The 24,634-nt window shown below is 38.1% G+C and overlaps 1 protein-coding gene across 2 annotated transcripts; it reads left to right on the forward strand.

The window, feature by feature from the left end:
* The first annotated feature begins 1,485 nt into the window (after nt 1–1,485).
* On the forward strand, nt 1,486–17,580 carry TMCO5A (transmembrane and coiled-coil domains 5A). 2 transcript variants are annotated; one of them, XM_040969184.1, is made up of 12 exons: nt 1,486–1,560; nt 2,052–2,098; nt 3,734–3,883; nt 4,255–4,429; nt 4,810–4,860; nt 5,577–5,648; nt 8,671–8,727; nt 9,174–9,233; nt 9,659–9,723; nt 11,453–11,510; nt 11,805–11,845; nt 17,215–17,580. In XM_040969184.1, exons 2-12 carry the CDS (start codon nt 2,061–2,063, stop codon nt 17,411–17,413), a joined length of 966 nt encoding a protein of 321 aa, XP_040825118.1. In that variant the 5' UTR covers nt 1,486–1,560; nt 2,052–2,060; the 3' UTR covers nt 17,414–17,580. The 2 variants fall into 2 exon arrangements, with proteins under 2 accessions (XP_040825118.1, XP_040825119.1); XM_040969185.1 differs by having other exon boundaries at nt 4,306–4,429.
* The last annotated feature ends 7,054 nt before the right edge of the window (nt 17,581–24,634 follow it).

A 24,634-nucleotide genomic window follows, 5' to 3' on the forward strand; every position in this document is an offset into this window, starting at 1 on the left:
ATCCAACTGCACACACACACACACACACACACACACACACACACACGGAAGTACAAAAGTAATAGATTCTTTATACTTTGTAACTGATTTGATCTTTCCCTCTAGTTACTATTCATAAAGATGGCAGAAAAGAGTCACTTTGAGATATCACAGACTTTGCCAATTTGAAAATCTTTAGTCATTCTCAGACTTTCAGGAAGATTCTTTCTCTTCAGAACGCTCCTGTTTCCCTAGATGGTGACAGGTGCGTGGAAAACTGCTTCTGTAAAGTATAGCAGGGAAAAGCTTCAGGCCTTCATGCTTCCACTTGGTATTTCTGGATCTGTTGCATGCTGTGTCAATTTCAACATAACCCAAGGTCTTCTCTTGCCCAACAAGCCTCTTAACACATCTGCAATCCCAGTGCCAAGTCTAAGCATGCTCAGCTGTTCCCTCTGCCACCATATTAATATTACAATCACGCACACTGTCCTCCCATTCCCCCCTCCTCCAAAACATGCATGCTAAATTTCTTCTTCCACCATATCTATCTTTCATCATACCAAATTGTTTTATTGTGTTCCCTGCTCCCTGCCCCTACACACACACACACACACACACACACACACACACACACACCAACACACCCCTGCGAATGTAAACTCAATAAAGCAAACCCTGGATATTTTATTTACTCTCTCATCCCTAAGACTTACAACAATGCCTGGTAGTCATGGATACCCTTTCAGTGTTTTAATATTTGTTGAATGACTGAGTAACTAATTGGCTGCAGAAAGAGATCTAACTCCTGGTAACGTGTCCCAAGTGTTCCCATATTAGTTACACTTGGGCAGCAAGGAACCCATATCTGCCAGACAAATTAAAAGAGAGGATACCTATTAGTTTTTCCCATAAATGAAATCCACTAAACCTACCTAAGGGTGGCCAGCAATGTGGCTCAGTTGATTTAGCCAGCACCTGAGATGCCAGCACCCTATATGAGTACTGGTTCAAGTCCCAGCTGCCCACTTCCAATCCAGCTCCATGATAATGCACTTGGGAAAGTAACAGAAAATGGTCCAAGTACTTGGGCTCCTGTACCCATGTTGGAGACATGGATGAAGCTCCTGGTCCCTGGCCTAGGCCTGGCCCGTTAATGGCCACTGAAGCCATTTGAGGAGTGAACTAGCAAATGGAAGATTTCTCTCGTGTGCTCTCTTTGTGTGTATGAATGTGTGTGTGTTTGTCCTTTGTCTCTCTCCTTTAACTCCATATTTCAAATACATAAAATCTTTTAAAAATAATAATAATAAAAAATAAAACCCTGCTGCTTAGGGCAGACTCAACCATGAGGTGCATGAGGCCACATCAGTTCTGAACTCTGTACAGTAATAGTAAGGTGTTTGAGTGGCTACCTCCCCACTGTGACATGCTGCCCCACCCAATCCTATGTCAATAGAAGAGTCATGACCTCTCACACATGAAAGGTTCCGAGATTCCTTCGGATGATTCCAGTACAGAAAGACTCTTCAGAAGCTGACTGACTAGGGCAGAAGCAGGAAGACACTACACATCAGAAGGGAGGTGAAATAATAGAAAAATAGAGACTAAGGACAGAGACAAAGAATTTTATTCTACTTGGTGTTAATATCCCTTTAATACCATCTACTTTCATTTCTAAAAATTCCTCTAGATTACAAGAAGGTGATTATTTTTCATGGCGGTTATCTACCTATATCCATGTCTATAGAGCCCAGAGCAAAAAAGGGTTTAAAAACAGTTGATGACCTCTATTTCTTCACACTCCCTTATATTAATTTTCAAAGATTTTTGAGTTGGTAAATCCTCTCTGAATACATCAGCTACAAGCTCACTTTGAATTGTTCAATATTATCCTTGTATTGTTAGTGAAATACAATCAGATAGAATTGAGAAAAAAGCTGGGTTTAATTATAACCAAAATGTGGGCTGAAGGGAGCAGTCAATTTCTGTTTTTAGGGTTTCTTGGCTACTTTGTGCTTCATGAATGCATCCATTTCCCTAATTCATTAGATATTTCTCTGTGGTATTTTAGGGACTTCATGATGGAAGAATGCAAGGAAGATCAGCTGGATTTTGAGTAAGTAAACATAATTATAGAAAGCTGTTTCTATGGAACAAGGTGTTAGATCTACCCTTCCCTTATTCTCCAGTCCTCCTCTCCCTTTCTATTACATCTGTCACTCCTCCTACCTGCTTCCACAAGCATTTATTTTTTTTTAAAAGATTTATTTTTATTATTTTTTTTTATTGGAAAGGCGGATATACAGAGAGGAGAGACAGAGAGGAAGATCTTCCATCCGATGATTCACTCCCCAAGTGAGCACAACGGCCGATGCTATGTCGATCCAAAGCCAGGAGCCTCTTCCAGGTCTCCCACGCAGGTGCAGGGTCCCAAAGCTTTGGGCTGTCCTCGACTGCTTTCCCGGGCCACAGGCAGGGAGCTGGAAGGGAAGCGGGGCTGCCGGGATAGAACCGGCACCCATATGGGATCCCGGGCGTGCAAGGCGAGGACCTTAACCACTGTGCCACCGTTCCGGGCCAAGCATTTATTTTTTAATATCATCCTTCATTTTTACCCCTTCCACTCCCCAAAATCTTTTGCTCTTACCACTTTATTTTTAGTTAATTAATCCAAAGACAAATTAATGAATTTATTTATATGCAAGAAAAAGAAGCTTCTTGAGAGTCAGCCATATGCCAGGTATGCTTTCTAGTCTACACTAGGCTTATCATAATTTCATTCAAATTTAATTCTGAAAAATATGATTGCTTCTGTGGATGCTCGGCCTGGAGGATAACTGCATGACAGGGAGTAACTGTCATGATGAGGCCTCAAACTTTGAAACAGACCAGCAGAGAAGCACTGGAGCAGGAAATGCTGGAACCCTATCATACTGGTAGAAATCTCTCATGCCTCTGCATGAAGCCAAGCCCGATCAGAAATGAAAGTCCATTCCCTAGATAAACATATTCAATAACCGTACATTCTATGAGTAAATTTAGTGAACAACTTAAGAAAAAAAGTGTTAAGAAAACAATTCTTGGGCCTGGCATGATAGCCTAATGGCTAAAGTCCTCACCTTGAGTGCGCCGGGATCCCATCTGGACACGAGTTCATGTCCCGGCAGCTCCACTTCCCTTTCAGTTCCCTGTTGTGTCCTGGGAAACCAGTCAAGGACAACACAGAGCCTTGGGACCCTGCACCCCCGTGGGTTACCTGGAGAAGGGTCCCAGCTCCTGGCTCTTGGTTTCAGATCAGCTCAGCTCAGCTCAGCTCAGGCCATTGTGGCCACTTGGGGAGTAAGCCAGTGGATGAAAGACCTTTCTCTCTGTCTATCCTTCTCTCTGTACATCTAACTTTCCAATAAAAATAAATAATATAAATGTTTAAAAAGAAACAATTCTCTTCAATGCAAAGAAATATTTAAGGGAAGCAAAGCTTCTCATAAAACCAGAGTGAAGGATCATTATTATATGGAGCCCTCTGGAGGGAACATCATGGGAAAAATTTGCCTTACCAAGTTGAGACCTATCGACACAAATTATTCAGCATGGTTAACAAGTAATATTTCTCAAGAGTGAAAAAAGAAAGGTAAGCTCTGAGGAAAACCAGAGCTAATGAATGATGTTTATTCTAGATATTCCCTTAGACACAATGGTTACTGTGCTCAAGATAACTGACCCTTGTTCATTTTGGGGGCTGGATCTGTAGGTCAGAGAAAATGGAAATCTTAAGATTGGCCCAGTCAAAAAAGAATATTATCAGTCTGAACATGGACCTTGAAAAGGATATGCAGAGAATAGATGAAGCAAATCAGGAACTTCTCCTCAAAATCCATGAGAAAGAAAGTGAGATCCAGAGGTGAGTATGCTGGTTTCATGACAGAAGCTCCACATCCAAAGGCAGGAGTGACAGAAGAGACTAAAACTCACTTAGTTTTCTTTTAGAGATTTATTTCTTGTGTATCAGGAAATTTCTTAATTTTTTGTCATTTCTCTGTGACTCCAAAGCTGAACATAGCAAATTTCAAACAGGTCCCTAGAAAACTGGATAATACTCAACTGAGTAGACAAAACACTGGGTTTCTTGTCTTGAGAATCAGGCATATTTAAACTTTTGGTGTCTCTGACATGTTTCTAATTCTGTGGATCCAGTAAAGAAGGGCTTCCAAGCTGAATCTTAAGAGTATTTCCTTTGAACTACCCTTACAACTGATATCTGTGTTTTATCAGTTCTGAAAGTGCCCATGATGGGTCCTCATGGAGCGTGCTTGTGTCACCCAGGCTGGAAAATGAGATCATGCAAATTGGAGACTCAGCAGAAGATGAGGAGTGGGAAAAGGAGAACTGTACCACCATGGAAAGGGAAAGAGCCTTGCAGGAATTGGAAGAAGAAACATCCAGACTTGTAAGTGAAGAGCTGCGGAGAGCTATTTAATAGATTCTACTCCCCATCCTGTCCCTCAGCAACTTTCAGATAAGTTGGTCTTGTCCTTTTTACATGAAAAAGTAGTCAACTCAAAAGTAGTAACAGAATGCGTCCATGCATGCAAGAGAAGGAATGGAGCGCAAGGTTACTTTGATAATATTTAATACTGAGAAGTTACACAAGCAGGCACCTATATCCTTTGTATGTGTGCACGTACTGAAATCAAACTACAGGTAGATACATATGACATTATGTAAGTAAGGTAGAGTTCTTGTAGGAAAATCTTACTGAGATGATATGAGCAATTGACTAAAAGCAGATGACAGCATCCAGACATATTCTATTCTTTTTGTCCACAGGAAAGGAAAAATGAGACTCTGGTCCACAGCATAACAGAGCTTCAAAGAAAGGTAGGTTAGGGCTTTTGTGTTGCTGCAATAGCCCCAATTATTGAAAAGACAAAGGTGGAAAACTGACCACAGAGAAAGCCATATGTAAGAGAGGTCTATATTTGGAGTGGATACTGCTCTCTGACCCATTCTACTGGGACTAAGCTCATAAAGACTATGCCACGAATTTTCTCTGCAAATAGAATTTGAAAATACTGGACGAGGTGTTCAGTGATCCCCTAACTTCCTCTTCCAGTTGTGAGCAAACGAATTTCAACAGATGCTCTGTTGAAGTGACAGATTGGGATTTTGGTGGTGGTAGGTTAATTTCTGCCTTGTCCAGGCAAAAATTTCTTCTACCTTGACCTCTCTTCAGAACACAGTGGACTTCCTATGATTAATCCACTGTCTACGATTCTACACTTGATCTTAGCCAAAAGGCAGAGTAGTGATCCACTCTATGATTAAACCACTATCTGACCCAGTCATGCAACCCGTAGTAACCCAGCACAGATAAGATTTTCAGAAAAACATGCCTGCCTTGAATGAACTCTAATCTGGTGGCTAAGACTAGGAAGAAAATGAAGGTAGAACAAGGAAGCTTCCACCCAGGGCACCAACTATCTGCCAAGTTCCTGGTGGCTGCTATCCACACCACATTTACTGATTCCCTACATACCAGAGAATTTTTCCTCCTGTAATTTTCTTATTCTATGTATTTTTATTTGAAACTATAGCTTACAAGGAAATCTCAAAAGATAACCATGAGTGAACAAGGCAATCTAGATGGAACCCCTGAAGAGTCGAAGGTAGAGTCAAAAACAATCTTGAATGGGCTGTAGTCTATGTTACCAGAAACAAACTGTCAGGTTGGGAACAACTGTCAATATTGAGATAAATTTCTTCATAGTTTTCAAATAGGTCATGCTTACACCTCAGCAACTGAGAGCTAAACACGCCTCTGCTCTTAATAAATAAGGAATTTCATTCTGAACTAAATTTTTTCTTCTCTCTTACTAAGAACAGGGTAAAACTGTGTATCATGTTTCTGGTGATCAGAATCCCTAGTTTAAATTCTGGCTTTAAGACATAATTTGGTGTGTAAAGTGGGACAATATCACCATTCCCTCCAAGCCACAGTTTGAAGTCTATGGAGAAAATGTATATAAAATATTATTTTCTCTTTTGAATGACTAAAACCTTATTATAAAGTTTATTTCAAAGTCTGGCTGAGGTGTATGCATGAACAAATAGTGAGACAATTGTAAGTTTTTTATCTATTAGATAATTCAGATCTGTCATTGAGTTCAGTGTAGAAAACAATTCCTTTAATTAGTAACTCAGAATTTAGTGACATCTACCTACTTAAGGTACTTAGCATTTCTCTGTGTTCCAGAACGAAGGATCTGGCTCCATGTACATCCTCCATGATACAAAAAAAAAAAAAAGAAAGAAAGAAAGAAAGAAAGAAAGAAAGAAAGAATTTTAGTATTTGTTTTTATTTAGGGAGCAGGAAATTCGTTATCAATCCCTTCTCCAGAATCACATCGTTGTCTTTCCCTTACCTAACACAAACTGGCCTTCTAAAGCCCCCATTTTTTTTTAATTTTGAATTTTATGGTACGGTTCCATAGGGTGTGGGATTTTTCCACCCCTCTCCACAAAGCTCCTACTATTGTTTCTGTATGATTCCTCAAAAGATTTGGGTATGCTGAAAATAGAAATAGGAAATGAAAGTATGAAGGAGCTATTCCCTTAACTTGTGCTGGCCCACAAACATGAGGGTCAAAGGTATGAAGCAAGCTTGAATGTCTGTGTGTTCCTTCAGGAAGCTTATCTGGAAACAAAGAAATTAGGATCCTGACATAGATCAGGAAGAAACGTGAGTTACATCTAGCAAAGATTAAGACCCTTTATTACACAGCCATGACTGCAGTGGCCCAGAATCAGATCTATTTTCCCTTTTCTTCTTACTAAAAAAAAAAAAAAAAAAAAAAGATTTTTTTTTTTCTGAAGGCAAACCCATCATTAATGAGTGGTGATACTTTAAATTTGTTCACAGATTAACATCTAGATAAAGTCTGGCTTACCATCTATGTAAGGTGAACTCAAGTGATAGGGTCCCAGCATTTGTCCGAATCATGGAAATTATTTTACTGACAGCAGTCAGCTCAGGTCCAAGGAATTACAATGCATTATTAAATCACTGAACTGCTCTGTTTTGCTCATATGTTTTACAAAATTCTCATGTGATATCTCTAATTCTGTGAAGTACATAGTATCATCCTTGCTTTGTTTCTTTCTGTATATTGTCAATCTTTTTCATTGCATTAAAGAGTGCCTGCTTCCACCGCTTGTCATTCACACCATTGGCTTCAAAATACAGCACTTAGCACTTGGGGCTGGACCAGATCTGGGTGTAATTTATTGAACTAGGTAGTAACTGTATAGAGTCCAGATGTGAAATAAAGGTATCTAGATGAAAGTGGAGACAACAGAACATAGAACGCCAAGAAGGCTGTTCATGTGTGCTCCACCTCCAGAATATACTCGAATGTATCAATTCCTCTCCATTGCTATCATTGTTACCTTTTTCAAGCCACCAGAACCTCTCATCTGTACAACTTCAGCAGCATCTATCTAGTATCGCTGTTGCTATCTTTACTCTCAATCTATTATCGATACACAGAAATGAATTTTCTTTAAAATCACAAAGCAGATTGTGTCTTGATACTTCAATCCCTCTCCAGGCCAAAATTGTAATAAAAAGCTCAACACTTTCTAGCTGCTGCAGGTCCCTGCATAATCTTATCCTTGTCTACCCTTCAGCCCTCATTACTTCTCTCCCAGTCTTCCCAGTGCTCCAGTAACACATTTTTTTTTCCATACACAGCAAAGTTATTTTCATTTATGGTCATGACCTTGGCTAAAACTTCCCCCTTCCATTTAGCTAGTATTTATCTTTTAGGTTTTGGTTTAAGTATCACCTCATGAGAAAATCTTTTGCCAGCCACCTACCACCACCTCTCACATCAGCCTTGTACACCACCACTACCATCACTCATTTTATTTCCCTCATGGAATAATCGTGTTGAATTGTGAGTGACTTCCCACAATTGGAACATCAGCTCTGTGAGCACACAGGGGCTCACAGACATTTCAATATTGTATGCTCAGTACCGTGCTTTCCCTGCTTGGTTCCAGTAAAAGAGCAGATACAGAACAATCTTTTACCAACACTTTAAGGACACAAAAAAGGAAGAATATGCAGGGGGGGGGGGAGGAATTAGCAAAACCCTTGGAATCTGTAACAGAAAAGGATAATATTTATTTATTAAATAAGTTAAGATTTATTTACTTTTTTTTGAAAGGTAGATTTTTACAGAGAAAAATGGAGAAATGGAGAGAGAGAGGTCTTCCATTCACTGGTTCACTCTCCAAAAGGCTTTAACAGTCAGAGCTGAGATGATCAACCAGTGCTTATTTGAGATGCCAACATGGAATATGAAGATTAGCCTGGTGTAACACTCTGCCAGCCCCAAGAGTGAGCATTTTCAAGACTTATGTTAGTTTTATGGTAAATGGTTACATAAAAGAGAAAATATATGAATTTAGGTTTAGGGGTGATGGTAGCACGAAATGAATGCTTGCAAAGTATAGAAAAGTAGGTTTATAAAGCTGCTACCAAAGGTACAAACTGATTTATCTCCTCCCTCAAAAAGACATCTGTTAGTGAGGCCTGTGCATTTCAACAGCCACCAGATAGTCTTTGAGATAGCATTCCTTGTAGGTTCACCTTGCTGAATTACTGGTCTCATTCCTTTCTTATAGGCTAAATTACAGCAGCTGGAAGCTTCCTGTGCAGACCAAGAGAAAGACTTGGTCAAGGTAAGAACATAACCTCAATACTATTTCTCCTGAAGAAAGGTAAACTGGATCTTCAGCCAAATAATCTAAATTCAAATGACTGACTGATAATAAGGTTCAAGATCCAAGATGATTGTGGGGTTGGAAAAGGAATAAAACCAAAGGAGAACATAATCCCCCTACATTACCTCCTCGTTAACATTCTGTGCAGGTTATTTTCTATAATGCATATCTTCTACACAGTGTTTGCCCCTCTCCCACTTGCCCCCCAAATAATTCTCATTTGAAGTATAACATATGGGTTATTGACCCTTAAAAGAGAAAGAGAGAGCACAAAATAAATTCATATAGCACAAAACATATTTTGAGAAAACCACATATGGTCTGGGACACACAGGAGAAAACAAATGTGCTATCTTAACAGCAATTTACTGACAGCATTTTCAGAACAAATTTTTGGGTTCTAGGTAATGGAGGACTTTACATTTGTGGCCCAGCTCTGTGAAGACCAAGCTATCTGCATAAAGGTACAGATTCTTCGTAAAGGGATAGAAAAAGAGTTTGTTAAGGTACAGGAGGAAATGAAAACAAGATTGTAAAAAGAATATTGGATAAATCAATTTCAAGTCCTCCAGATATCTCTGTAGAGACTTCAAGGTCATCAATACTCCCATCACAAAGATTGCTCTATCCCTGGAAATGATTGCCCTGACTTCCTAATCTTTGTGCTTTAAAAGTAATAGTAAATACTTCTGATGTTGATAATCCCAATTTCTCCCGGAAATCTCTCCAATTGTGAGACATAGTAAGAGAGCAGGAGGGGTGGTGAGTGGGGTCTATTAACATATGGAGCACATTCATGATGCTTTATAAGAAAAGGTATGTGTCATGCATAGAAAAAAATCACAAAGCTTCTAAATAATAATTGTGCTTCCTTTATTTTGCTTTGAAGAGGTACCAAGAAACTTTGCGGAAAATACAAGAAGAACTAGAGACTCGGTTCCTTGAGAGAGAAGTGTGAGCTTTGGCAAACAAAGGAACATCCTGGTTTTAGTGGTAACTCCATCTCAGCCTGAGTCAGAGCAAACCTTTCTCAGACCAATTCCTTTCTAGAACTGAACAAGTCCAACATCATATTTTTTTTCTGTGTTACTAATCTGGTTGAATCTAACACAATCTTGATTATCACAATCTTACAATGACAAAGCCTTTCTCCCAGCCTTTCTAAAAGACTTCAGAAACACGTCCCCGTTTATAAACCATCAAATTATAACAGCATTTTTAAAGGTTTACTTGCTTGAAAGAGTCCCAGAGAGATGTAGAGACAGATAGAGAGAGATTTTTCCATCCACTGATTCACTCCCTATATGGCTGCAAGGGCCAGCAATGTGCCAAGTCAAAGCCAAGAGCCAGGACTTCATTCACATCTTCCACCTGCATAGCAGAAGTACAAACACTTACGTCATCCTTTGCTACTTTTCCCAGACATGATCTGGGTACCGGATCAAAAGTGAAACAGCTAATATTGAAATCTGTGCCCATATGTCACAGGAAATGGATTTTTACCCTATACACCACAATGCTGACCCACATTTTCATATCATTATGTAGGTTTATATTAAGGGAAGAAACAGGTACTTTAAAAAGAACTAGTTGTCAAGAACTTGATCAGTAGAGAATTCTTTATACCTCATTGAAAAGTCCTAAAACCCATATCTTTCTTACTTCTCTAAAATATACAGAACACCAATCACATGGGTAAGCATGAAATCAACATATATACACAATACAGCTAACAAATTATGAAACTCTGAAAGTAAAGAAAAAAGCTTCCCCCTAAAAAAAGTCCCTGTTTTTTGTCAAGACTGCAAATGGTCAGAAGCCAAAACCAAAAACCTTGTCACCATTATCTGATCCTCGCTTTCAGGATATGCATACATATAACTATATATAAGTTATATCTTAGGAAATAATTATTTAATATTTTAGAATTTTGAAATTAAGAATAAGAAACTAAAGCCTCTAAGTGAGCCAACTATGAACTGTGGCCTGGATCCGGGGTATTGGTGCTTTGAGATAACACTAGTTAGACACAAGTTTATCAAGATCCCAGTAAAGCATTAAATTATGGCTTGACTGTTAAACTAAAATTCTAGAACAGGCTTGCCCAGTAGAATTCCTTGTATTATAAAATAGGTATCCATTAAGTATATGTGACCACTAGGTACTAGAAAGATGGCTACTGCAATTGAGGAATTTAATTTTTATTGATTTCTTTAAAAATATTTCTTGTATTTAATTGCTTGGAAAGCAGATTGGCAGAGAGAGGGGCATAGAGAGAGAAAGCATCAATCCACTAGTTCATTTCCCAATGGCCTCAACAGCCAGGGCTGGACTAGCACAAAAAGAAGAGCCAAGAATTCCCCTGGGTCTCCCATATTTGTGTTAGGAATCAAAATAATTGGGCTTTCCCAGCACATTAGCAGGAAACTAAATCAGAAGTGGAGCAGCCAGGAATCAAACCAGTACTATAATATCAGATAATGGATTGAAAATGGTGGCTAAACCCATATTACCACAACACCAGCCCCTGAATTTTTATTTTAAATAATTTACATTTAAATAAATACAGAGAGCCCGTGAATACAATTTTGAACAGTGCAACTCCAGAATATAAAACTACTTTTAAGTATACTGTTTTTGAATATAAATTACTCGTTCCTTATTTGTGTTCTTTTCCCTTTAGATCAAAAGTCTTGAGCATGAATTCTGCAAGAAAAGAGTGTAGCAGCCAAAGCAATGAGGTAATTCCACTCTTTCTTCAGATTCCCTCAGTGAGATCAGCAATTTCTAGACCCAATCCTACTTCTTACTTTACTACAATTTACTTTGCTATTCAGCACATTAAAAGGGTAATAAAATAACAATAATAATACATAAAAACTTCTGTCATAAAAGTACATCTGCTTATGCACATTAGAATAATTATAAAAGGTTTTTCGACTATAACATGCCTAGGAGCTTACTAAATAGTATTTGACAGAGATGATACTTTCCAGGAATTGCTCATTTATCAATGTCTTTTTTTCCTCTCCCAGGGTAATTCTAATGGAAAGAGGGTAATACAGTTTGGTAAAAGGTGAGTAAAATATCTTGGGATAAACTTCCTGAAAAACTAAGCATTCTACTAAGCCATGCTGGCAGAGCATAAAATCCAGTCAAGGAGAACCTTATTCAAACTCTGTCTCTCACTCTTCCTCTCTCTCCATCCCTCAGGTGTGTGCACGCACACAGAAGCAGGTTCAAGTCATGTCTAAGGACAATTCATAATCTCGATTTTCCAGTATCAGAAGTCAATAGCCAGTAGTAACAAGAAACAAAAGTTTATAATCTAAAAGAGATGTGACAAATTTCAAAAAGTTTCCTTTAACCACTTGAATTCTGTTAATGTGTATAGTTTCCCAGTAGCATCAGCAGATTAGAAATTGGGAGTGAATTGCTAGAATAAAAAATTTCATTGCCTAACAGCATATAGAAGATTAAAAAAAAAAAAGTCATTGTGAAAAAAGCCACCTAACAGTATCCAGCTCACAAAAATTGTTCAAAAAATACTTATTAAACAGAAAGAGAACTCAAGTATAAAACACCCAAGTGGATATTAGTCCTGGGGGATCAGTGTGATAGCAAAGTATAATTAATATTCATGATACCCTGGATGTTCAGAAAAAGGTCATATTGTAACACAACCTGTTTAAGAAGGCATAAAGAAATATATATATATTCAAAGTGGTATGAAATACAATTTAGAAATGATTCCATCAAAATGATTCCATCAAAATGATTTCATCAAAAGGATGAAATTATTGGTGCTTAAAGGTAAAACTTGGTGTAAGGAAAATAGCCTCTTCACACTACATAAATGAAGTATTTCATATTTTGTTATCACTAAACACAATGTTCTTGAAATGACTAGCAGTATTTTCTTCAGGACCCCTAGGCTACTCTTTTTGACCTCTTTTAACAGCAATGTCCAGTAAATAACGTGCTGTGATTGCCCAGCAAAAGGGTTCTCTGCCTTACTAACAGGTGGCATCCTGAAAGGAAGGAGCCTGACAAAAAATATCATATAAATCTAGCTCTTCCTTTCAAACCCCAGGTGCCTTTCCCCTTGTTCTGCTCCAATTATCCCATGGAGCCCTGGTTTATTGGCAGTAACTCAAGAAATTAAAAGGCTAGGTCACTCCTGGGATTTTCCTGGGAATGAATATTATGTAATATTTAGTATATTATATTGGTCACATAACATACACATTTTATCCAGTTTTAGAGAAACTAAGAGGAAATGGTTTGTAAGAGGTCACTGTTTATAATTCTTTTTTACTTTTTAACATTTTAAACTTTTTCATTCCATTTAATTTTTAATTAAAATCAGATTCAATGTGAATTTTAGATACAATTCTAAGAACAAAATGATATTCCTTTCTGCCTTCCTTCCCACTCATTCCTTTTCCATTTCTTCTCTTTTTTGTTAACCTTCTGAAACAACATACTTTAAATTTATATGACACTAAAAAAGCTTAATACTTCACTGAATAAGGAGTTTAACAAGTCAAAAAGCAACAACACCTATCTTTAGTGGGTATACAAAGTCTATAAACAATCATTGAGTAGGAAAAAGGACGATTTCACTCATATACAGAAAATTTTAAATTACACATCATTAAACTATAGTATTAACATTCTTAATGATTGGTTTGACAAAGGCATAAAACAAAGTTTTACAAAACTGAATTTACAAATGTGGACATCTCTTTCCTTCTGCTTTTTTGTTTTTAAATTTTAGCTCCCACATATTAGAGAGCATGTAATGTTTGCCTGTCTGTGTCTGCCTTGTTTCATTTAGCACGATGAGCTCCAGTTGAGTCCATTTTTTTGGTACATGACAGAATTTAATTTCTTATTTAATGACTGAATGATATACCATGATGTATGTATGCCAGATGTTCTTTATCCATCCATCTCGTGATGAACAACACCATAGTTGATTGTAAATCAAAGTGGTTTACAGTATGGTTTAGGTATCTCTTTAATTCATACTCAAGTCTTTTGGGTAGAAACCCAGTAGTGGGATTGCTGGATCATACAGTAGGTGTATTTCTAGCTTTTAAAGAATATCCATGCTGCTTTCCACAGTGGCTATACTAATTTGCATTCCCACCAACAGTGTATAATTTTTTTCTCCACCCCCTCTCAGCATTTGTTACTCTCTCTATTTCGGATTTTAACCATTCCGACAGGAGTGAAGTTATTTCTTACTGTAGTTTTGATTTGCATTTTCCTAATGGCTAGTGATCTTGAGCATTTTTCATATATTGGCCATTGTATTTCTTCTTTTAACAACTGTCAATGTCCTTTGTCCATTTCTCAGTTGGTTTGGTAGTTTGTTGCTGCTATTGTTGTGAAGTGTTTTAAGTTGCTAATATATTTAGTATAAAAGTCCTTTGTCATATAGGTATTTTACAAATATTTTCCCCCTTTGGTTGGATGTTTCTTCACTTCATTATTGTTTTCTATGCAAAAGCTTCTGAGTTTGTATAGTCCCATTTGATCAGCTTTGTTATTGTTGCCTTTGCTTTAGGGGTTTTATCCAAGAAGTTACCCCCTCCACCAACACCTTGGAGCATTTCCTCTGTTTTCTTCCACAGTGTCACAGTCTCAGGTCTCAAAGTTAGGTTTTTAATTCACATTGAGCTTTTTTTTTTTTTTTTTAATAGTGGGAGGTATATTGCTTTTGTGGTATCCCACAGGTTTTGACATGCTGTGTTTCTATTTTCAATTATGTGAAGCAAGTGTTTGATTCTTTTTCATTTTCTCAGTGACCCATTTATCATTCATTAGCATGTTGCTTACTTTTTAAGTATTTGAGTGCTCCCTTGGTGTTCTTGCTTTGATTTCTAGTTATAGCTGTTATGATCCAAAATAAATAGCATGATTTCAATATTTTTATGTTTTCAGAGACTTGATTTGTGGCCTAATATGTGATCTATCGAAGAAAATGTTCCGTGTGTTACTGAGAATAATGTATATCTGAAGCCCTTGGGTGAAATGTCCTATAAATGTCTATTAGGTCCATTTGCTTAACAATATGTTTCAATTCCAATTATACTGATTTTTTTTCTGTCTGGATAAGCTGTCCATTGAAGAGAGTGGGATGTTGAAAAATCATCCACTATTGTTGAATTGAAGTCTGTCTCTCCCATTAACTCTAATAGTATTTGTTGCGCATGTTTGATTGGAGATATATATATATATATACACATATATACACACACACATATATATACACATACATACACACACATATATATATTTGCTAGGTATTCCTGCTGAATTGAATTTTCTATATTATAATGTCCTTCTTTATCTCTTTTTATAGGTTTTGATTTGAAGTCTGTATTATCTTGTATCAGGATAGTTATGCCTGCTTGCTTTTGTTTTCCATTGGCCTGGTATATCATTATTGCAATCCTGTACTTTCAGTATGTATGTATCTTTTTTCCAAAGTGAGATTTTTATAGGCAGTGTACAGTGGGGTCTAGGTTTTTGTTTGTTTGTTTGTTTGTTTTTTTATCCATGCAGCCAGCCTAACTTTTGGTTGGTAAATTTGATCCATTTACATTCAAAGTTAATATTGATATATAAAAATCAAAGGCTTGTCACTTTGTTGACTGGATAACAATTCTACCTGCTCTACTGGTGAGGTTGGAGGTGACATTTGTTTAATATTTAATTCTAATGCAGGCCATCCTTCAGAATTTCTTGTAAGGCTGATTTGGTTGTGGTGAATTCTCAGCGTGTTTGCTTATCTGAAGAATATGTTACTTCTCCTTCACTTTTAAGGGGTCACTTAACTATATATAATATTCTTAGTGAAAAGTTTTTTCTTTTGAGGACTTGAACATATCATTCTACTCTCTTCTGGCCTGTAGGGTTTGCACTGAGAAGATGAATGTTAATCTGATTAGTTTTCTGATGCTTTTACTGTCTGTCTTTAGAATTCTGTCTTTAATATTTGATGATAATATGTCTTGGAGAAAACCTTTTTGATTGTGTCAGCTTTTACCTTCTTTCTATCTGGATGATTATGTCTCTTTTCAAGACCTGGGAAATTTTCTCTACTATTTTCTTTGGTTGGTTCTCAATGCCTTTTTCATTTTCTTTTTCTTCAGAAATGTCTATAACATGGATATTTGGTTGTTTAATGGTATCCCATATTTTATGTAGACATTCTTTATTCTTTTTTATTCTTTTGTCTTTACTTTTATATGATTGGGTTATTTCAAAATTCCTGTCCTTAAGGTCAAAAATTCCGTCTTTCACATGTATTATTCTGACGTTAAAATTCTCAATCACATTCTTTTTTCAGTTATTGAATATTTCATCTCCAAAACTTCTGTTTGACTCTTCTTACTGAGTTTTATTTTCTTAGTAACATCCATGTCCTGTATTGATTTCCTCATTTTTAATATGTGTACATATATTCTCTTGCACTTTGTTGAATTTCCCTATAATTATTACTTTGGCATGTTATAACATATAGATTTCCTTCAGCTCAAGTTCTAATTTCTAGATTATTATGTTCTTTTGGACGTGTCATGCTACCTTGCTTTTTTGTTTCTCCTGCTTTCCTACATTGCCATTTGCCCATCTGGTGTACTTGTGATGTGGACATATTTGAAAATCACTGACATTCAACAGAAAACATGAACATCTTTCCGGCCTTGGAGTAAGGATGGTTTTCAAACAGGATTCAGGATACATTGGTTCTAATTAAAGAAGATACTGGCAAACTGGACCTTTATAAATTAAGGATTATTGCTTTTTAGCATTTTAAAGCAAATGGAAATCACAAAGTTGGAGGAATACATAACTATACATAAAATGGGAAAGTATTAATAACAAGAACTTACAAAGAACTCCTATAAATCAGAAAGAAAAGCAACAACTATCTAGAAGGAAAATGGGCAAGATGATCAGATAAAGCCAATAAACCTGTGAACATTCAGCATCATTGTTCAGCAGGGAAATGTAAAATCAGGGTGGCAATGAGATATTACTTTAGATTCAGTTGACCAGCAAAGTTCTTTTAAAAATCCAAGAAAATCAAGTGTTGGAGAAGACGTGGCTCCCCAGAAACAGCTGCCTTGTTAGTGGGGTACAAATTGATGAACCATTTTGGAAAACAATTTGCCACAACTAAATCAAAAATAAGGGAATGAGATTGTTTTAGATAGTGATAAATACTACAAAGAAAAGAGTGATGGGGAGAGAATAAATGAGTGGTCAGCTCGTGGAATGAGGCTGCCTACATAAAGGGTGATCAGAGAATCAGACAACAATCAATGGGTGACATCTGAGTATCAAGAAAGAGCCAGATACGCATTCAGAAATCACTGAATACTACTAGTTCCCTATCCTCTAGCTAATTTTCTTGGCTTTCTCTTTCAGAATCTCCCGCTATGTCTTTTTCACCACCCTATTTTTCATCAGACTGCTTGGCTATGTGTTTTTCCACTTAAGTTTTATAAACCCAGATCTCCTTGTCAACATTCTGCCCAAGATACTGAACAGGGGTATCCTGTGGAAGCTACGATGCATCCTCTTCCCATCCCTCACACTTGAGACAGAGGACATGTTGCCTCATTGAGCCCCGACAAACGTCCTGAGCAGCAGAGGCGAGTGTAGAAGAGAGATGATTCTTGTGGAGCCAAGAGGATGTGTTCAGATTTCCCCTTAAGGTTTGCCTATCTGACCACTTTCCCTCTCCATGTCACCTTTCCAAGACTAACTTTGCCCAGTAAAGAGCTCTATCAATAGGTTTCTGTGCTTATATGGATAAACTGAACAGTGTCTGATAGTGAAACAATCATTTCTGAACTTATATAAATACCAAGAGAATTCAGAGTTGGTTCGTTATTCCGGTTACTCTCACGGGGCTAACATGTTGGATTCCTGAAACACGTAAGATTGCTCATTAGTTACATTAGGTATCACTTTCAGGGTATGAGTGACCTAAGCTTCAACACACACGCTCATAAAATGAAAAGTTCATGAGAAATACAGATCTGGGACTCAGGGCAATGCTGGTCCATATGCATCAAAGCAATGTCATTAACTCTTCCTCTTCTCTGTGGATGGGCATGGGCATTCTTGTTTAAGTCACAAGATAGCTAAATCTCATATTACCAGAGTAGCAATATCAGTTGAACAAAACAGTCTTTTCTAATAACTCCAGGTATAAAAGCTGGAGGACATAGACTGGTGTTTCTAAGCTCAGCTGTCTACTCCTGTCCCACAATCAGTGTGGCGCAAGGCAAGAGAGCACTCTGAAGAGGTCAAGCAGGAATTTTATCTCCAATACCTTGTTAAGGAACAGGGGAGGTGAAGGCAGAAGAAACAGATAAAGGCATTAACCCCATCTAAATTACACTGAGTGTGCTTTCCACAGAAGCAATGGCTCTGGTAACAGGAGAAAGAGAATAGGATTCTGGGTGGGCAAAAGCATATGCCCACTTAATCACTTAACTCCAGCAATTAAATGAATTTGTAAAGCTATACTTCATGTGTCATCTTCCTACCAAAAAAAAAAAAAAAGTTACTCCTCAGTTACTCCTCAAGATAACAGATTGAGATACTGGAAAACCACTGAAACAGTTCAGTGTACAAGACATATATAGTAAACAGGTATCCAGAGCTAAAGGATTCTCAAAGAAACAGCCTATGACTGATAAAAAATGCTTCATAAATTTGAGGTCACCTCTACATGGTCACACCTCTTACTCTTTCGATTAAAACTGCTGAGGAGCTCACATGCCTCATTAGCAGGATCTTTTCAAACTCCCTGTTATATTCTCCCTCCTTCCTAAATTTCAGGAGCCTTGACAGCTCTGAAGTCCAGAATAGGGTTCATCCTGGCTTCCACAGGAACTGGAACAAACCAACTCTGACCACTGCAATTGCACCTTAAGGCCACATGGTGTCACTGTTGAAAAGTGGTTTCACACAAGGTGATCAAATTATTGTGCAACCGGAGACAAAGAGACATTATAAAAAATTATTTCAAAGACTTTCAGAAAACCAGAATGTAAGCCTGCTCCACGTGTACTTCAAGATTCTGTTCACCCCCTGTATTTTGTTAAGGTAAGTAGCTCTTGTTCTTCAGAGTAAGGGTAGTCAAAGATGCTTTGTGTCCAGGATCCCAGAGCCAGACCTCACCCACACACTTCCTTACATTCAGATAATCTATATTCTGCTCCAGGATCCAGTTTCTAAAGGGTCAAGATCAATGCCAGTTTCTGCTTTTCCCTCCCTTGCTGCCCTCAGAAGCCCTTCTGTCCAGGAAGTCAGTTTGCTCCCCAAAAATCCACCCCTCCAGAGGCAAGGAACTGAGGGGTCTCTCCAAGGGAGTTTTGATGCATACACTCCCCCTCCTCAGCACTTCCCACTTTTCTTCTGGAAGTTCTGCCTGTGGAGAAATACCCATTATTTAGGTCAAAGGCAATGTTACAGCCACATTCACCTCTGTGGCCAACCTGGATCTTCTATGGTATTATCACCTGACTATGTGTAGCCCATATATATATGTACATTTCCAATCCCCTGTTTCTCACAGTGATGCATTCATGCTGCTCAGGATTCAAGAAAAGAGGGAGATGAAGGGGGAAAATGACATATGCCAAACCCCTGGTGCTGTATAATTTCTGGGGATGCAACAATAAATAAGACATAGAAATTATCCTTAATGCAGAGAGAAGGAAAGGAGGATATAGTACATGTACATCTGATGAGTCCTAACAAAATACAGTAATAACACGCCACCAATGCCCAAAGTGTCAGACCCATGTACTAAAACATTATTAGAGAAAATGAAAATGACATGTTACACTCTAAATGAGCTGACTAGCCAGATGCGAGTTGAGACTAGAGTCTAGGTGCAACAGGTGACTTTCCAGACCGTCTTAATAATCACAGACAGCTGAGCAGCTTCGGGCTGTTTCAGCCCAGCACTCCCTCAGCAATTGAGAGAAGCTGCGTGTGTTTCTCATACACGGCAGAGGGCACTGCTTCATGATGCATGCAGGATTTCCTCAGAAGTCTTTATACGTAAATTACAACACATCTGGATGCAAAACAGATGAGCCAAGCTCTGTAATAGCACACCTGTCCCATTTCATCAGGTTGGAGACTAGAGCCAGATTCAAACATCAAGTATATAGATGAAAAGGTATACGCATGCCCAATGTCCAGAGCTGAATCACTACCTACCATCGTGATTTGCCTAAAAGCTTGGGATTATGAGTCCTGAAGGGTTTCTTAATAAAGTCTCTGTATCTATTCCCACATTTTGATAAATCCCAAAAACAGATCTCACCTCACAATGATAAATATATTTAGAAAGATGATATATCCAATTCCCCTTCAGTCATATTGTTTTCCCTTTCTAAATTCTTCTCCCCTCCTACTTCTTCAATAAATCTACCTTAATTTTCCTCCACACGCGTAAAAAGTAAATTCTGAAAAACACTATCCAGAGTTAACCCATTCTCCCTATCAGAATGTATCTTTGATTCAGCAGCACCAAATTGTAGATGTGACCCATAAAGAACCCAGAGTTTGTTCTACTCCATACATGCAGGTGTTTAGCTGACCCACACAGAGCACAGCATGAGTTTTCCATGACATTTACTCAGCCTCCTTAGAACACACATTATTTAGAGAGTATAATTTCTAGTTATTGAGAATTCATCAGCTATCAGGTAATTCTGTGTTTTGTGTGCATCCATGTAATCCTGTTGAACACAGTCTTCCAAGGTTGATGGCATTCTACCCACTTTACAAATAAGGAGCTCAGGTAACACAAGTGAGGTTCTGAGTCGAAATAGGATGAGTGTCTGTCCATGTGTCTAAAGCCTGGCCTACAGAACTCAACGTTGCTTTGGATAGCATATGGTGACCAGCCAGTGAGAAGCTAGGACACAGAGTACAGGGACATTCACCCACCTGGGAAGGTAAACCCAAGCCTTATCTTCATTAATAGAATGAAGTACAAGGAAAATCTCAAAACTCCTGCAAAGAATTTAGAGAATCCTCATTCAAGCCCAATAAGATACTTTTCCAAGGTCATGTGACGAGTTTGTGGTAGAACCACGGTTAGAATTCAGTCTCCTGCATCATTTCTCAGTGACCCATCTATTAACATTTCCCAACTTTGTGCAGAAAACTGTCAGCAGTGAGGAGATTTTGCCACGATTGTGATTTCAAGCCAAAGTCAGCTGTACCCTCTGACATGAAAGGCATGAGGAAATAAAAGCCCACATTTCTCTCCTGTTAACAGGAGCGTAGGAAGGAAGAATGTTGACACATGGAGTAGGTCCACGATTCCTTTAATTGAGCACATTAATCTTGAGTTGCTCAATGTGTAACTAGAGAGTGTTGAGTGACAGACCTGAAATGCTTTTCCTAATAATACATCTTCATCACCTCGGGGATGCAGGGAAGCAGAAGAGAAGATGGAACAACACTGTAAGACACATCTAGGCTGGTGGAAACAAAACAGGGACTTTTAGAAGGGCCAAAAAGCTAAAATCCAATTTTACAATATGTTCTACTAAGATATATACTTCTACATAGTCATTTTGACCTTAAAATCCACCATACATAATTGTAGAAATGTGTGTCTATGAACTGCCTCGTTGGTACCTTGAATGTATCTGCCGTTCCAAAATTCAAATGGTAAAACAGTTGGACATGGCTCAATGGTTCATTTGGCTAGTCTTCCCCCTTGCAAGTGCCAGGATCCCATATGGGTGCCAGTTCGTGTCCTCGCTGCCCCACTTCCCATCCAGTTCCCTGGTTGTACCTGGGAAAGCAGAAGAGGATAGTCCAAAGGCTTGGGATCCTGTAACCCATTGGGAAGACACAGTGGAGATTCTAGCTTCAGATTAGCTCAAGTCCAGCCATTGCATCATTTGGGGAGTGGACCAGCAGATGGAAGATCTTTCTTTCTCTCCTCTGTGTTAAAATTTGCCTTTCCAGTAAAAATCTTTAAAAAAAAAAAAAAAAGGTCTCCAAAGTGACACAGTGTAAGAGGTAGGATCTTTGGAAGGTGCTGGGTCATGAGGCTTCACCCTAATGAACAGGGTTAATGCTCTTATAAAAAAAAAAACTTTAGGGGCCAGCACAGTGGCACAACAAGCTGCTACTCCACCTAGCAGCACCAGCATCCTATAAGGGCACCAGTTCATGTCCCAGCTACTCTACTTCTAGCTCTTTTGCTTATGCCCTGGGAAAGCAGCAGAGGATGGCCCAAAGCCTCAGGACCACATGGGATACCCAGAAGAAGCTCCTGGCTCCTAACCTCATTAGTTCATCTCTGGCCACTAGGGTCATTTGGCGGAGTGAATCAGCAAATAAAAGACCTCTCCATCTCTCCTTCTCTCTCTGCAAAATCTGCCTTTCAAATAAAAATAAATGCTTTAATTTTTTGGGTTTTTTTCTCTATGAAAAATTTATTTTGCATAATATTTGGTATATTTTATTTCTTGTTAAAGTAGAAACAGTTTTAATCGAATTTAGGGTATCTTTGAGCTCTTTTTCTCTTTCCTGCCTTGCCTCCCTCTCCATTCCTACTACTCTGCTTTTTTAAAAAAAGAACATGTTGACTAACCTTGTGATTATTTTTATGCATAAACTCATAAGCTATATAGAAAAGATTGGAATTGCAAACCAAAGTTTAATAACAGTTTTTAAAATTTCCCGTATACTCATCTTTTACTGGGATCTTTTTTCTATGCAATGGCTTCAAGTTGTCTTCTAATTTCTTTTTATTTCACTTTCAGGGCTCCCTTTAGTTTTTCCTGTAGGGATGAGCTAATGGTAATCAACTGTCCCATCTTTTATTTGTAGATACCTTAACTTCTACCTTTTTTTTTAAGGGAAGTTTTACTGAATATAGCATTCTTGTTTGAAAGATTTTTCTCCCACACTCTGAATATATCAACCCATTGCCCTCTGAGCTGTAAAGTTTCTGATAAGAAATCTGATAACATCAGCAGAGGTTTCTTTGTAGGTGATGGGTCACTTTGTCCATGAGTTCTTCAATCTAACTGGTTTTGATCAACTTTTTGAGTATATTTATCTTTCATCAGATTTTAGAAGTTCTCACCATTATTTCTCCAAATAATGCTTCTTTCTCTCTCCTTCTGATAGCTCTACAATGTGTATTTGTAATGAGTCCACTTGATGGTGTCATGCTCTGATCACTTTTTTAAAATATTGCTCTCTTTTTGCTTTTCAGAGTCAATCACTTCAATCATTTCATCTTCAAGTTTTAAGATTTTCTTTGCTCAAATCTGTCTTAACACTCCAGTGAATTTTTTTCATTGCAAATATTACAATTCACAGTTCCAGAATTTCTTTGCTGTTCTTGTTTCCTTCAACTTTTCTACCTCTTTTAATGGTATCTCCATTATGTTCATACATTGTCATCTTGATGTTCTCCATATTTAACTTCCTTTTATTTCTGGAACATTTTTCAAGAAGGTTCTTTCGGTCTAGTGTTAGATCTGAGAATGGGTCATATTTTCCCATTTATTCATATGCCTTGTGTCTGTTTGTTGAAAACTACACATCTAACCATAGAATGGTATAACTCTCCCCTCCTGAGGATCTGCTGATTCTTTCTTTCACTGGTAATTTATGGTTACTACAGACTATTCCTGTGTTACAGTTCAATACATGTTATAAATGGTAGGCATTGAGGCTAGCATGACGGCTCAACTGGCTAGTCTTCCACCTGTAATTACTAGCATCCTATATAGATGCTGGTTTGTGTACTGGCTGCTCCACTTCTGATACAGCTCCATGCTTATGGCCTTGGAAAGCAGTGGGAGATGGCCCCAAAGCCTCAGGACCCTGCACCCACACAGGAGACTCAGAAGAAGCTCCTGGTTCCTAACTCCTGGCTATAAATCAACTCCAGCCATCATGGCCATTTGAGGAGTGAAAAAGTGGATGCAAGATCTTTCCATTTTTACTTCTCTCTGTAAATCTGCCTTTCCAATAAAAATAAAATTTTTAAATAAGTAAATAAATATTAGGCATCTGAAGTCTTCTGTGTCTATACCTTCCCCTGAACATGCACTTTAAAAAAAATGCCTCTGTGTGCTTGCTTTTAGGTATCCTATATTTCAAATATCTGACACCCAAAGGAGAAAAATAATAATGAAAGAAATGAAAGGTTTAGGGATCACCTAAAAGCATCCTTGCCAGTAAAAGTCCCTGAAAGTTGAGTCAACTTTCAGAGAGGGCCTTGCAGCACTGAGAAAATGGGTGCCAGAATAGCTGCCCACCCATCAGTCTGCACCTCCAAGATTAGAAGCAGCAATTACTGGTCAAAACAGATCTCCATTTTTAAAATAGAGGGTCCTAAATTTCACCTGGTTCTCACTGGAGATATGTACATGCTTGCCAATCCCTACAACACAAGTTGGAAGACAGTAGCTGCCACTATGCTAACAGCTAAAATTGCCAACAATGTATTGGTCCACACTGTCCTCTACAAATTATAAACCTTTAAGTAGAATCCAGAACTTCAATTACTCCAATTACTGACAGACTCTGACAGTACAATTGTTATCTGAGTATGGAGACGTATTCTGGTGCTTCCTACTCTGCAAGTGGTGCTAACCTTCCCTACTCTAAATCAAAACTAGAAATCAGAATCCATCCAGTATTCCTCTAGAGTACAAAGGTCCTTAGTGCCCCGCTGGAGGGTGAGAGAATTAACTCAGTGACTGGAAAATGGAGGCTTCCAGTCAAAAAGTGGTGATGCCGGGAAAACATCCAAAAACCTCATGTAACTTCAATG

Source organism: Ochotona curzoniae, unplaced genomic scaffold, assembly GCF_017591425.1.
Source record: "Ochotona curzoniae isolate NIBS_2020 unplaced genomic scaffold, NIBS_Ocur_1.0 scaffold_4701, whole genome shotgun sequence".
Taxonomy (NCBI): domain Eukaryota; kingdom Metazoa; phylum Chordata; class Mammalia; order Lagomorpha; family Ochotonidae; genus Ochotona; species Ochotona curzoniae.

Excerpts from the sequence above, each read along its gene's own strand:
- TMCO5A (XM_040969184.1), top strand. The coding sequence starts at position 2,061 with ATGATGGAAGAATGCAAGGAAGATCAGCTGGATTTTGA. Across the intron at positions 3,884-4,254 it reads AAAGAAAGTGAGATCCAGAG|TTCTGAAAGTGCCCATGATG; the intron begins GTGAGTATGCTG and ends GTGTTTTATCAG. Across the intron at positions 9,234-9,658 it reads ACCAAGCTATCTGCATAAAG|AGGTACCAAGAAACTTTGCG; the intron begins GTACAGATTCTT and ends TTTGCTTTGAAG.